The 13,111-nt window shown below is 44.7% G+C and overlaps 1 protein-coding gene across 1 annotated transcript; it reads right to left on the bottom strand.

Annotated features, from left to right (window-relative positions):
- Positions 1 to 4,749: 4,749 nt before the first annotated feature.
- Positions 4,750 to 12,667, bottom strand: ATPAF1 (ATP synthase mitochondrial F1 complex assembly factor 1). The gene is made up of 8 exons (XM_029959707.1): positions 12,541 to 12,667; positions 11,934 to 11,984; positions 11,135 to 11,197; positions 10,019 to 10,069; positions 8,138 to 8,185; positions 7,107 to 7,202; positions 6,429 to 6,536; positions 4,750 to 5,529 (listed from the first exon to the last, which is right to left on the bottom strand). The coding sequence occupies exons 1-8, from the start codon at positions 12,619 to 12,621 to the stop codon at positions 5,335 to 5,337; spliced, it is 693 nt and encodes a 230-aa protein (XP_029815567.1). The 5' UTR covers positions 12,622 to 12,667; the 3' UTR covers positions 4,750 to 5,334.
- Between the last annotated feature and the right edge of the window lie 444 nt (positions 12,668 to 13,111).

The following is a 13,111-nucleotide window of genomic DNA, read 5'->3' as shown; positions in this document are numbered from 1 at the left end:
AACACAGCCCTGGACATTCACGGCCCCCTTCCTGGCACGGTGATGTGTCCTTCCCAGGGGATGAGCCGGGCTCAGCCGCGGTGAGATGAGATGCTGGCCTTGCTGGAACGTCCGCAAATTGTTTGGCACCGAGACAGTTCTAGTGAGGGAAATGTTTCTAGGTTTTGCTTAAATGTGTGTAAAACTCAGGTTCAGCCAAGCGTTTGCAGGCGATGGGGTGGGCTGGGGAGTGGGGTGCAGGGCAAGGTGGAGTCAGGAGCAGGAGTGTGAGAAAGGAAACCACAAGCCCAGCAGCCTGAGATGGTGGGAGGATCTGGCTGCTGGGCACGTTTGTATGAAGCAGGAGGGTTTAGGATGAGGGTTTGACTCCCTGAACCCTGCCTGGCATCCTGTAGTGCTTTGGCTGTGGATTTACCTCCTGACCCCATGCGGCCTGTGGGGTGCATCTCTGCAGGATCCAGACTCCTTTCCCCATAACAGGGCTTCTCAGCTGCAGGCGATGCCAGGGTTTGCACTTAAGGCACAATGTTCAGAGGCAGTCTTTAAAAATGAAATTACACAGCAGTCTCCCAGACCAGACAGCCATGAGGGAACTTGGCTCAGCCCAGGCCCTGCAAGGCAGCTGGTCGCCTTTCCTCCCTCTCTCTCTGCAGGTGGTTTGGTGCAGGTGCAATAGAAACTCTTTGGCACCTGCAGCAGCATCTTATTAGAAGTAAATAAGACATTGTAAGGGCTATGTCATCGGGCAGCAGCCACCAGCGGATCACTTTCAGCTGAAGCCAGAGGGAATTGGAGCTTGCACACCCCATAAGCCCCTTGCTTTCCTGCCTGTACTCATTTGGGACGTGGCTGAAGGGCAGGTCCTGAACCAGGTGACGGCAGAAAGGCACACCAAGGACATAGAGGATTCACCTGTGCTTGACATCCACTACAATCTGAGATGGCTGAGGCTTCTCACACATGCCAGCACGTTTCTGCAGAAAAGGTAAAACCTTGAGGCGAAGTGCCCTGCTCGCTCAGCTCCTGGGGCAGGAGGGAAGCACGAGCTGTCAAATTCATCTGTCGGGCTGCTTCGACCACCACCATCAGCAGCTAATTCAGTACAGCAGCCATAACCCCAAAGCTCAGCTCTTTATGTACATCTACCCCAGGACCTGTGGGCTGAGCCTTTTCCACTTCAGCCTTGCCCTGCTCACGAGTGAATCTCTCACAATCATTGCAGATAGTCTCAGGTCGAAATAACACCCCTAAAATCAGGACCTGGCGCAAGTAGCCCAACAGACTCTTCCTGGCCTTTGTCAAACCAGCCCCATTCCTGCCTCCAGCAGGTTCAGGGAAACCCTTTTTCATCCCCGATGCTGGATACTCCCTGCTTGCACATCACAGCCACCCCAAGTCCCAGCAAGGGCTGGGCAGTGTTGCTGCCCTCCATCACAGGGAGCTGGCAGTCACCAGTGTCTGCACCCCTCCCCAAGGGATGCAGGAAACCACAAAATGCCCTCAGACCTTGTGAGCAGGAGGCAGAGGTCTGCTGAGCAGATGTAACTCCCAACAGCCAATGCCAAGCCAGGAGGAAACTTTCAACTGAAATCCCAGCAAAAAATGGGCAGAAAGCCAAAAGTGAGGGGGCTTGGCCAAATAACAAATATCCCGAAGGCAGCTCATGGCCAGGATTTGCATCCAGGCGAGATGGAGCCAAAATACTTAGAGGCAAGATGGGGTCCTCCCACCCTCAGTGGTCTGGAGCCAAAGGAGAGGGGCCAGGAGAACAGCAGGAGGGCTGGAGTTACGTCAGCTGCAGCCTCACAAGTCCATGGGGGTGAGTAGCATATCCTGCTCAGGGAGTGACCCCCTCGCCTGAGGTTTTGGAAACCTCACAGAGCAGAGAGCCCACGGTCCCAGAGCCACCCGGGGGCCCAGCTGTGGGGAGGGAGGCCGGAGTCACTTGGGAGAAAGGAAAAGGTCCGAGGGGCAGGTTTGGGGCAGGAGGGATGTGTTATTGTGAAGAGGGCATTTGATTGTCCTGGAGGAAGGAAGTGGGGGAAGTTGGTCCCACTCCTGAAGGCAGGTGCATGGCTGAATTTATCAGGGGGAAGGAAGCAGGGATGGAAGCAAGCCCGGAGCGCTGGGCGGCTCCATCGGACCTCATGGAGGGTCACAGGAAGAGGCCCAAGTTAGCAATGCAGCTTCACATAGCAGGACATGGCAGTGCTGGGGGGAGAGGGTGGGCACAGTGAGCCCCCTGCCAGCCCCCCACCAGCCGTGGCACTGGGCTGGGATCTTCCTGGCCACATTATGCCCAGCACGGCACACACCCCACCAGCACAGCGCCCCATCAGCAGCCAGGGAGGTGCCTGTTCCCAGGCAGGGTTTGAAGACACTGCATGCCTGTGCAGACCACAAGACAAAGCAAAGGGAGCAGGGGGGTTTGCTCTGGTTATTCCCAGAGAGGCAAAAGACGTGCCCAGAAAAGTCCAACTCAGCTACACAGTGTCGGGAACAGTCAGTTCCCGTCCCCGCTCCACCATGTCCTGCACAAACTCAGAGACAGAGAGTGAGAACTTGTTCAGCTGCAGATCAGAGGGCACTGGAGTCCTGCCTTTTTCTAAGGCACAGGGAAAAAGCCAGGCACAGATGAAAAGCACTGGAGTCAGCGTTTTAAGTGAGGGTAAGAATATCATCCTTCAATCTGCACTTCCTTGACTGCTGTGACTGTTGCCTTCCCCAAGCCAGGGTGTCTCCCTGGAGAGCAGGACAGGCTCTGGGTTCCCTGCTGACATGGGGGTACATCTCCCCAGGGTGACAGGGGTGGGTGGGCAAGCCAGGGGGTTTGAGACGCTGATAACAAAGAGCCTCTGGCTGCAAAACTTGCTCCACTGCTTCTAGCAGGAATTCCTGCCACATCCTAGCCCTGGGCTCTCCTCCAGCTGGAGGCAGACCACAGCCAGCACTGAGGTGGCTCCTACAGCACCTGGTTCAGCCATGGAGTCCTTGTTGCAAGATGATGGAGGGGCTGAACTTTACACAGGGCCACCAGGAGGGTTGGGCTTCTCCTCCATGAACATGTCCACTTGAGGGCTACTAAAAACAAGATGCATCCAGCTTCGGAAGACCCTGGCCCACGAATGACTGGAAATCAGTAAAGCAACCTGGAAAATTATTGCAGGATGTTTGCTCTCCCCAGGGCAGCTCAGGTAGGATTGAGGACACTGGACTAGCAGAACCACTGGCCTAACTCAGTGCAGCCCATCATGTTATTGACCATACAGGAGCAGCCTGGCCATCCACATGGTTTTCAGCACAAAACTCACTCAGAGTTCACAAAGCTGAGCAGCAGGCTCAGGCAAGCTCTGTGTGTGTGCCCAGAGCTTAGAATAAGGAGACAAACCTTCCCTCTAGTGGCTGTATGGCACATGATTCCCACAGTTACCTTCTCTACCAGAGAGGGTTATTTTTTCACCAGCCCTTAGGCTCAACACAGATCCTAAGTGCATCAAATCTTACAAATTCTGTGTGAGTTTTTAGTGGCTTAAATCTGGCACAGCTGCTGGTTTGCACAAAGCCACAGCCAGCCCCGGGGGTCTGTGTCCACTCTGCAGCTTGCAATGCCTCTTCTAAAAACATCTGATAATTCCCTGGATGGACACAGGCGTTCACACCCAATGTATACAAGTCATTGCTAAAATAAACTCCCAACAATAAAACACACTGTCTACATTTAGTGCTTAACTGAAGTGTTCACATCAGAGAATTAGAGAATGGTTTGGGTTGGAAGGGACCTTTTAAAGGTCATGTAGTCCAAAGAATGGGCTGAGAAAGGATAGAATGACGACGAGTATTACGGCAACAGGATCCTACAACTACACTAGCAAATGGTGTAGGAAACCTTTATAACTAATCACACCTCCCTATCAGGTCGTGGCTAAGGGTAACAGAAAATCTGACACGAGCCCTGCCCAAAAAACAGAGAGACAAGCTGCATGCCTTTCTTGCCCCCTTTTCTTTGGCAAAGAAGGGAATGCTTGCCAGCCCCAGCAGGCTGACAGGATGCAGTGTGGCCTGGACATAATAATTAGTACTACGGGCCAGCTAATGCCAGGATTTGATGCAGACATGGGAAGTATTTCAGCATTGCTCCTGGGAAGCTCCTGGCTGTTCTGTGTTTACTCCTCTCCCTGTGCAGTGCTGGTAACCCACACACAGGCTGCATGTCCCACTGCTGCACTATGTCTTTGTCCACAGATATGCTGATTGCCTCTGATGGGAATGAAAACAAGAAAAGCTCAAAGCACGAATGGTTTGGGATTCTTTTGCTGAAGGCAGGTTTAAAACCCCAAACCTGCTACAGTCTGTAAAGCCAAGCTCTTACCAACACTGCTGTGCTAAAGCAGCTCCACACATTCATGCTAACACATTTTTTTCATGAGCTGTCGCTCATGGTTGGTGGCTCTCTGTCACTATTCCAGTCCATCTTGCTTTTATTACAGAGAGTGCCTTTCCTGAAATGGGAACAAGAGCTATTTTCTGCCCCTTCAAATACCATTTGTGGAGCTGGCTGACTAGATGCCAGTTTTGGAAAAGTTAACTCTGTAAAACAGGCCATAATTCCTCTACCCTATTAAAAATATACAAAAAATAAACCCATGTTCCTATCATCATACTGCCCAGGAATAGCAGCTCAAAGACAGAAACATAGCAACAGGATCCAATTAATATATCGATTAAGAAGCACAAAATTCCCAGAACAAATATAGTCACTCTGTTTTTTAATCCTGAGAAAAACTCAGACCACAGTATACATCTGTGTAAGAAACCTCACAAAGAAACAAAGAGGTATCTGTTTTACACCATTGCTCCTATTCTTTCTTCTTGATGGACAAGCTTGTATAAATTCCACACAGATTAAAAAGCACTGGACCATGCAATTATAATGGTGGAGGGCATTTAAAATGCATTTACTGAGAAGAAACACTGGTTGTCATCTCTTTCCTGATGTCAGTACAGCCCGTTACATAGTTCCCTTTCTGTCACTTTATTTCAGATTTCAAAAATCCAGCAGGCAGCAGAAGTTACAGGATGGGGAAAATGGCTCTTTCTGATAAAGCTACACAGAAGTACAGGGCTCCATTCTGGCAGTTAGTTACTGTCATTCAAGTGGCCCAAGTCCTCATCTTGCATCAGTGCCAGACAGGCTTGACTGTCACATTCCCAGGATGTCTCCAGATCCCTTCTGTAGCCAAATCCAATTTGCAAAACAAAGAAGACAGGAGCACCCCATGCAGGACCACCTCCTGCCTGCTGCTGGCTCACTTCACCCGCAGCTCAGCTCAGGCTCTACGACTTGTCAGAAACCTGACCAGGTCTCAGTTCCCTTCCAAGTCCACTTTGCTCAAGCTCTGCTATAACTGACATGTATTTAAATTCACTAGATCTGTGGTTGAAGGTCTCCACTAATTCGTAGGTCTCGGAACGATCGGTGGCATAGAAGAGCTGTGCCTGGTTGGCCAAGCACTGGGCTTGGTGCACCACCTGCGAGTGAAAACAAAGGACACAAAGGACTGGTTACCATCCATGGTGGGATTTAAGTGTCCCGTTGAAAAACACTTCAGCAGTTGAAAAGCCACAGTCCTACACATCAGATGGCTCAATTCCAAGCCACCTTTCTTCAGCAAATCTCAGCAAACCACCTCCCTCTTGTTCCTGACCTACTTACACACTTTAGCACTGTGTGTTTTAACCACTCCCCTGCTGTGTGTGTGCCTCAGAGGTCAAATATGTCTTTTCTCATCCCTGCCCACTCTAAGGCACTGGAGATGCACCAAGTCCTCATCTTTCCCCTCTTACAGCTGACCTACTTGCAAAGATTGATTGTTTACTCTGAGATACAACAGGGCAAAAGCATTACCAACGACTCTGCTCACCGTTTCCGAACAGGTGTAAGTAGGTCAGTTAGAGGTGGGATATTTTAGTTATCTTGTTCCACCACTACAGTCCCCAGTGTCATCAGTCCAGGCCCTGTGCTAGCACAGATATGCAATTAACTGTGCACCCACACAGAGAACACAGGCACATAGAAACCAAACACACAGCTCTGGAGGTCTCCTGCTTTGACAAATATAGTATTAACCTTCAAAACACTGTTTTAATTTGCTGACAGGTGAAAAACAGAAGCTTTTTTTCCTTTTTTACAACAATAAACTATAATACCCAAATTAAAAAAAAAGGAATGCATGAGCTAAAATCACCAAAGACTGATGATTCCCTTCTAGCTTTCCCTAACATTAAGCAGATTAGGTTAAAAAAGTTTAGCAAGACCATTCTTTGGCAAAGGGTCTTTCAAAGACTTCACTATAATTTGGTTTTAGTTCAAAACTGTAGGAGGAGTTGCAGCATAAAATGAAAGCAGGCAGTGAACAGACTTCTCTTACCAAGAACTTGGAGTCCATTTCTGCTGTCATCAGTACTATCCCTTTTTCCTTCTGCAGCTCGGGATAGTGATACAAGACCAACTGGCTTGGAGCTGTTTCACCTTGGGTCTGAAGGAGAGAAAGAAACCTGTCAGTATCCCACAAAGAACTTCAGCTCTACTGCAGATTTGGGTGCTTGATTACAAACCTTTGAGCATTAACTGCCACAGAGGCAGTTTTCAGGGCTTAAGGGTCAGTTCAAATTAAAAGTTCATTATTCCTGGTATTAACAGAAAACAAGGGATTTGCAGAATTAGATCGGGGGTTTTTTTCTTGACTAAAGACCATTTTGCATTTAAAAGAACCCACAACTTTGAGAAAGATATTTCATCTTACAGCATCTACTGCTATTTTAAGCAGCTTGTACAAACAGTTCTAAAAAGTTTGGCTCTTGCTTCTGTTTTGAGACTACTGAACTTCTGCCTCATTCTTAATACTCATAACTTCATTAATTTACCTCTGATTAATTTACTCATTAACTCATAACTAATGGTATTTTTTTTCATGATAATTCTTTTCCAGTTAAGCTAGATAACCTGTTGGTTAAACTATTTAGCAAACACCATGTATTGCAATATGCTGATATTGTATATTTCTGGATCTTAAGCCAATTCTGGACTTTTTATTTCAAACACTCACCTGAACGTTTATTAGGGAAGTAAAATGTAATTCTGTTCCTGACCATTGCCCCACAAAGAACTCATAACCTTCTTTTCTTGGCAAAGCATAGAGAAACTGCAAAGAAATGATAAAATAAAAAACCAAACCAATTTTCCCTGTCATAGAACAAAATGACACACTGTGTCACACTGGCCTCCAGTATTAATGTTTTAGGGAGAGAACCACAACAGAAAAAAGGGTTTCTTTGCCCCACCAGGAGGGGGGACAACAAGAACCAAACTTCAAAGCAGACAATGAACCAGAATTACCTTATCGGTGTTATTTCATTAGCAAAGATGTTGGCACATATTTTTAACAGTATTTTATGAGACACACAAAGGAAAGGAAAGGACAGTGGAGAACATTCAAACTCTGACCTTTTTGTTCCTGCCTAGAAAATTAACACCAGAAATGGTCAAACGGAAGGTAACGAACATTCAGAGTATTTAACCCTGTAATTTCACCAGCTGTTCCAGAACAGGCAGCAAGCATGTTCCCTCTGGAGATTCACAGCCTGTTGGGCTCCATAGGCTACAGACTTGCTCATTTTCCCACACCAAGGGAAAGGACAACATGGGAGCAGAAAAACATGCAGGTTACCTGACTAAATGCCAGTGCACTGTACAGAAATGCACTTAAGGCTATAAATAACTTTCCAATCTCCAAGTAGCTCGGGAAGCCAGATATATTTGATCTTGCTCTTGGCAAGTGAAATATATGGGGCTAATCCATCAACCCAGTAAAGTCTCCATTCCCTGGGAGATTCTGTGCTCCCATTTCCTCAACCCTACATCTCTTCTATCTAGATCAAACTGTTTAATACATATGAATGGCCATTGCTTTATCTGAACACTAAGACAAGTATTTGAACACCTGGGTTTTACTAATTGCACTGATACAGTAAGTATCAGAATACGTGAGGGTCAAAAGTTCATGACTTTGGCTTTGGAGAGGAGAAGCACCACATTGCAGCTACACAACCACGCACTGCGAGTCGCTGCCATACGTACCGATGGACATTTCTGGGCTCTCTTCCACATTAAATCAAACTTCTCTGCCTTTGGGGAAGGAGAAAGAGAAATTCAATTTTCACAACACAAACGTGGATGCAGAGTTGTTCAAAATCACCTCATTAGCCTCTGCAGGGTACAACTTCCATCTGGAGGAGGTCCCACACTGTGGGAACAGCTAACGATGAGCGCACGGAAAACTGTATTTGGTTCTTAGTTACCTAAATGTCATTGGCATCCCATTTTCACAATGCTGTCCCTAAGATGCAGCAGCAAACTCCTTGGATCCAAGGCTTTATTCCTTGGAGGTAGGGGCCCCATGCCTCAGGCTTACATTACATCCTCTCTCAGTAATTGCTCCACTGCATCACATAGTGTCAACAGCTGAGCAAGACAACATATCCCAGCACATCCGAGTTGTGGATTTTACATCACAAGTCATCTGTTCTTCAGTATGAAAATGCAGCCAAGATATTCACTCAAATAATACACTTAGTTCTTTTTTATATTAAAACCACAAGCATGTTTGGTCAGCCCTGATGAAACCTGGCAGTCTCATTCATGTGTTCTCTGTGTTCCCCCAAATCTTTTGCTTCCCAGCACCATATATTAATACCTGCTCTAAGGTGCTCAGGAAAGAAAACATATGCCATTCATCAACAAGCAATTCCTCTGTGTGTACTTCGAAGCACTGGAGAAATTATGAAAGGCCTTTCCTCCAGCCAACAAAAAGCTTCTGGCAAAAGACAAAGGGGTTTTTTTTTCCCCCCATGACACCATGAACTGCTTCCTAATGTGTCTGGGATCTGGTTTGCATTGAAGCCTTAAAAAGTTTGCAAGCTTCTCTTAAAACAGTGCACCAAAGAACAGTGCCAGCCCCAGCCCCACTAATGAAAGACCTACATCATCTTAACTGGAATCCCTGGCTTTGGCCCTCTGCTACAGTAAATGGGCAAGTCAAACTATTTTCACAACATCCACACGTTGGGAAAACTGAAACCCAGAGCTGCTTGTCTTCAAATCCCACACTGCCATTTTCAGAGCATACAGCACATCATACATTTAGGATACAGCCTCCCACTGACCGCAGTTGCAGCTCAAAGGGCCAAATACAATTGCAAATCAGAGCCCAGATCTAAATGAGGTTTCAAGAACTCAGGGAACACACAGTTTGTGCACAGCTGTGAAAAGGCAGATTTAAGAGATGGCGATCACAGAATGACTCTGAAGAAAAGAATAAAAAGAAATCCCAAAAGCGGAAAAAAAAAAACCCTCCTTCAGCCTAACACAGGCTAAGACCAATTAACATCTGGTAAAGTTATCAAGAATAAGAAATATGATCTTATCACAGGAAACACCATGCAATCTCAACGAAAGACAGTGCTGCCAATAATTGTGAATGTATGAAAGAAAGCCACACGTGATTATCCACGTGCAAGTTACCAGCCAAGGGCTCTAGAACTGCCATATTAACCTTGAGTCAGCTGTTTGTGCTGCAGGGAAGAGGGGAAAGGAACAAGCAACTCTGAGAAAAAAATAAGTAACTCTAAAAATACAAATGCTCCCTATATAGACACGAGGGCCCTGTGAAGAGTACTGGATGCTCATAATAAAATAATGCCTGGAAATTCAAGCCAGGTATGCAGAAAAAAGTACTTGATGTATTGAGACTCCTCCAAATGACAAAAAAAAAGGGATATGCATTTTTGGAAACAAAAGACTTTGTTTGGGGCGGTAAGATTACTCAGCCCAGAAAGAAAGTTTGTTCTTGAAACCTCATTTTCCTTCAATGACTGCTTTTAAAAGCAACAGAACCACAGTTGGAAAGGAAAGCTTTGCATGCTGGCTTTTCAAATGCAAAACTACAGGGGAACTACTTACGGGAATAACAGCATAAACTGTATCTTTTGCAGAAAAATACTGATTCCAAATCTGTAGGAAACCAAGATGATGAGATACAGTTAAAATCCAGAATCTAAAAGTAATATTAAATGCTTTAGAATGTCAACTAACCTTTGTAAGCACTTTGAGAAGTCATTTTTCATTCAAGCCTGACTGACTTTCTTGCTAAGGCAACACACTCCTCCAAAGGTTGCACAGTACTTGTACCAAATGACAAATTTCAACCAGGTAACAGAAATCATCAGTGGGCTCAGAGGTGGCTCAAGATGTATTAGCCTTCAGAAGTGCTTCTTACATTATTCTCAAATATCACACTAATGATTTCCAGAGGGTTTGAGAAGTGGTTTTTTTTGGTGCTGGTGGTTTGGTTTTGTTTTTTTTTTTAATAAAGAACATAGAAAACATTTTCAACAGAAGACAAGTCTTTGCATAATGCTCTTCTGCGTTGACAATCTTTTCTCTCCACCACAGCAGGACGGCAATACCTATACAGAAACTCATAGTTCCTAATAAACAAACAAGCACAGGTAAAAGTCCAGAGTTCAGGACTTTTTCAGTTGCTCTTCCCCAGTCCTACACAACTCATGAGAATTGTCAGCAAAATTTTTAGTCAGTGAAACAGAAACAGGGGAAAGAAAATATGAGATCTAACCCAAGCCATATCAGAAACATGCAACAGACGTGGCTTTTAACTAGATAAAATGGAATACACTACAAAGCCAAGCAGGTATTAGGGAGGATAATTTCACTTACACTGCTCTTCAAACAAATAGACCCACCCTGATCCTCCTTACCCTAACCAACTCTAGTTTGAGTACACAGGCTCCCAAGTGACAGATTTTTTGGACTCAAGTCCAGATATATTATAGATGTATTATTTATCAGGTAGGTACACCCTAGGATAATTTAGCTAGATGGATAAAACTTTATCTTCTTCTATTGATATGCATGTGAATATGCTTTTTATAAACATACATCCACAGCTGTGTTTTATTTTTCAGTCTAAGTAAAAATTTCCATCCTTACATGTAGATTACATGTAAGCACAGATGTGAAGCAAACCTTATTCCATTTAAATCCATTTAAATCCATCACCTGTTTTATCTCCTCTGCTGATTTTTCTTTCACCATCTCAACATTAAGAATTGAGTCAAGTGTCTGCAAGAGAAAGCATAAAGAATTTGCCATGATGCCAGTTCTCTGAATCATGTAAGAATGCAGAATTAATGGATGCATCTACAGTGAACAAAATCAAACTAGAGGAACTTAATTCAACTTCCAGTGTGACTTAGTCCTCTTAATTGCCAAATAAACTAGTAAAACATCAGCAGCAACACACCATGAAGTGGATTCACACATTGAGGCAGGAGAGATTTTTTCAGGACACAGCACAAGCTTTGCTCCAGTTGTGCAGGGCTCTACTGAGGCTGCAAGAGGAGCTGCATCCTTTTACCTTCAGCCATCTCAAACAGATGCTTTTTGGCAGATTTACACAGAAGGTGCGTTTCACAAGAGTGTGAAAGAGAATAAAACCATTCTCTTGTCCCTGGGCTGGCTGATCATTGGAAATGTATTTCCATGATGTAAAAGCAGCTTAACCCTTTCCATTTGCTGTTCAGAACAGGTCTCCCAATTGGCAGGAACTTCCAGGGTGTCCCAGAGAAAGGACAGGTTAATAAAAAACAGGTTAATAAAAACCCAGAGTGCCAGGAGTTTTAAGACTGAACACGATCCCAATAATAAATTGAAATCTTACACTCAAATGGAGCATAAGGAACACAAGAGTTATGTCAAAGAGCTCTTGGCTGAAGATCTGATTGTGGCAATACAAGTTAATCTACATCCTTGATTTGCCACAATGTCCCCTCCTAACACTTAGGTTTGTTTCTCTTACCTTATCCTTTGTGAATCCTCCCTTTGACGTCTTAGCGCCCAAGCCTTCTGCCTACAAGAAAACATTCTTTAGTTTTATAGCTAATGCCTTAATATAATTTATTTGCCTTCCCTGCCAATCATAACATGGCTGCTACAAAAATCTCCTGAGTGGGAGTTCAAGTTTAAGATATTTGAAGACTGCTGCGGTGTGTTTTTAATAAAATAAATGACTGATTAAGTGAAATAAATAACTTAATGTTAATTATGAATGTCAAGGTCAGAAAGGATCAGTTAAAAGCAAACTATTATGCATTTTTGGATCCAATACTATTTCACAGTTTTTTTGCATTCACTAAAAAATGATAAATGCAAGATTGTGTCAATCCATCTGGTCAAACTGATCTGGAACTAATTAAACACTTAATCAAGACATCAGCAGGGAATTTACAGTCTAAAATATAGCAAAATAATACACTGGAATACAGAACAATACTTTTAGCCACCACACAGTGAAATTCCAGGGCTCCTACGAACTGGAGCACTGCAAGTTTGTAACATTATGCTGAGCCCATATAAATAACTTTATAGCTTTAATGTATGTGATTTACAAAGAAAATTGGCCTTGCCTTTTCTTCCATGCATCTGATAAATTCTCCTTGTTTGGAATATCCCACAGGCTGCTTTTTCACTTCACTTCTTTTTTCCATACGGGATTCAAACACATCTGGACTGGATCTGAATTGGAAAAGGGACAATTAACAGTACAATGGAACCACAGAACATCTTGAGATGGAATGGACCCATAAGGGTCATCCAAGTCCAACCCCTTGGAGCATAACTGGACAAAAATTCATATGACTAAAACATTTCAGTTTTCAATTATGACAATAAACAGGGACAATCACTGCAGTGTTAAGAAACTGTCTAAGCTGTTGCACAGTGTATCTGCTGAATCTCCTGCAACCCAAGGTTTTGGATTTCAGTTTTTGGCACTGGATTCCAACAAGGCCACGTTGGATGGGGCTCTGAGCAACCTGGTCCGGTGGGAGGTGTCCCTGCCCATGGCAGGGGAGTTGGAACTGGGTGATCTCTAAGGTCCCTTCCAACCTAAACCATTCCACAGCTCTACGACTGAGTCTATGAAGTCTTTTGCTTCCTTTATTTTTGTTGCTAAGTAAGGCAACCCACCTTTATCAG

This window comes from Manacus vitellinus, unplaced genomic scaffold (assembly GCF_001715985.3).
Source record: "Manacus vitellinus isolate BGI_N305 unplaced genomic scaffold, ASM171598v3 scaffold_21_pilon, whole genome shotgun sequence".
Classification (NCBI taxonomy): domain Eukaryota; kingdom Metazoa; phylum Chordata; class Aves; order Passeriformes; family Pipridae; genus Manacus; species Manacus vitellinus.
The sequence above is the reverse complement of the archived record's forward strand: the minus strand, read 5'-3'. Positions and strand labels throughout refer to the sequence as shown.

What these genes read in the sequence shown, in the direction of transcription:
- ATPAF1 (XM_029959707.1), bottom strand. Translation starts at nt 12,621, where the DNA reads ATGGAAAAAAGAAGTGAAGTGAAAAAGCAGCCTGTGGGATATTCCAAA. An exon ending in TCAGATGCATGGAAGAAAAG is followed by an intron (nt 11,985 to 12,540) that starts GCAAGGCCAATT and finishes GTTTTCTTGTAG; the next exon opens with GCAGAAGGCTTGGGCGCTAA. An exon ending in GAGCCCAGAAATGTCCATCG is followed by an intron (nt 7,203 to 8,137) that starts GTACGTATGGCA and finishes ATTTCTTTGCAG; the next exon opens with TTTCTCTATGCTTTGCCAAG.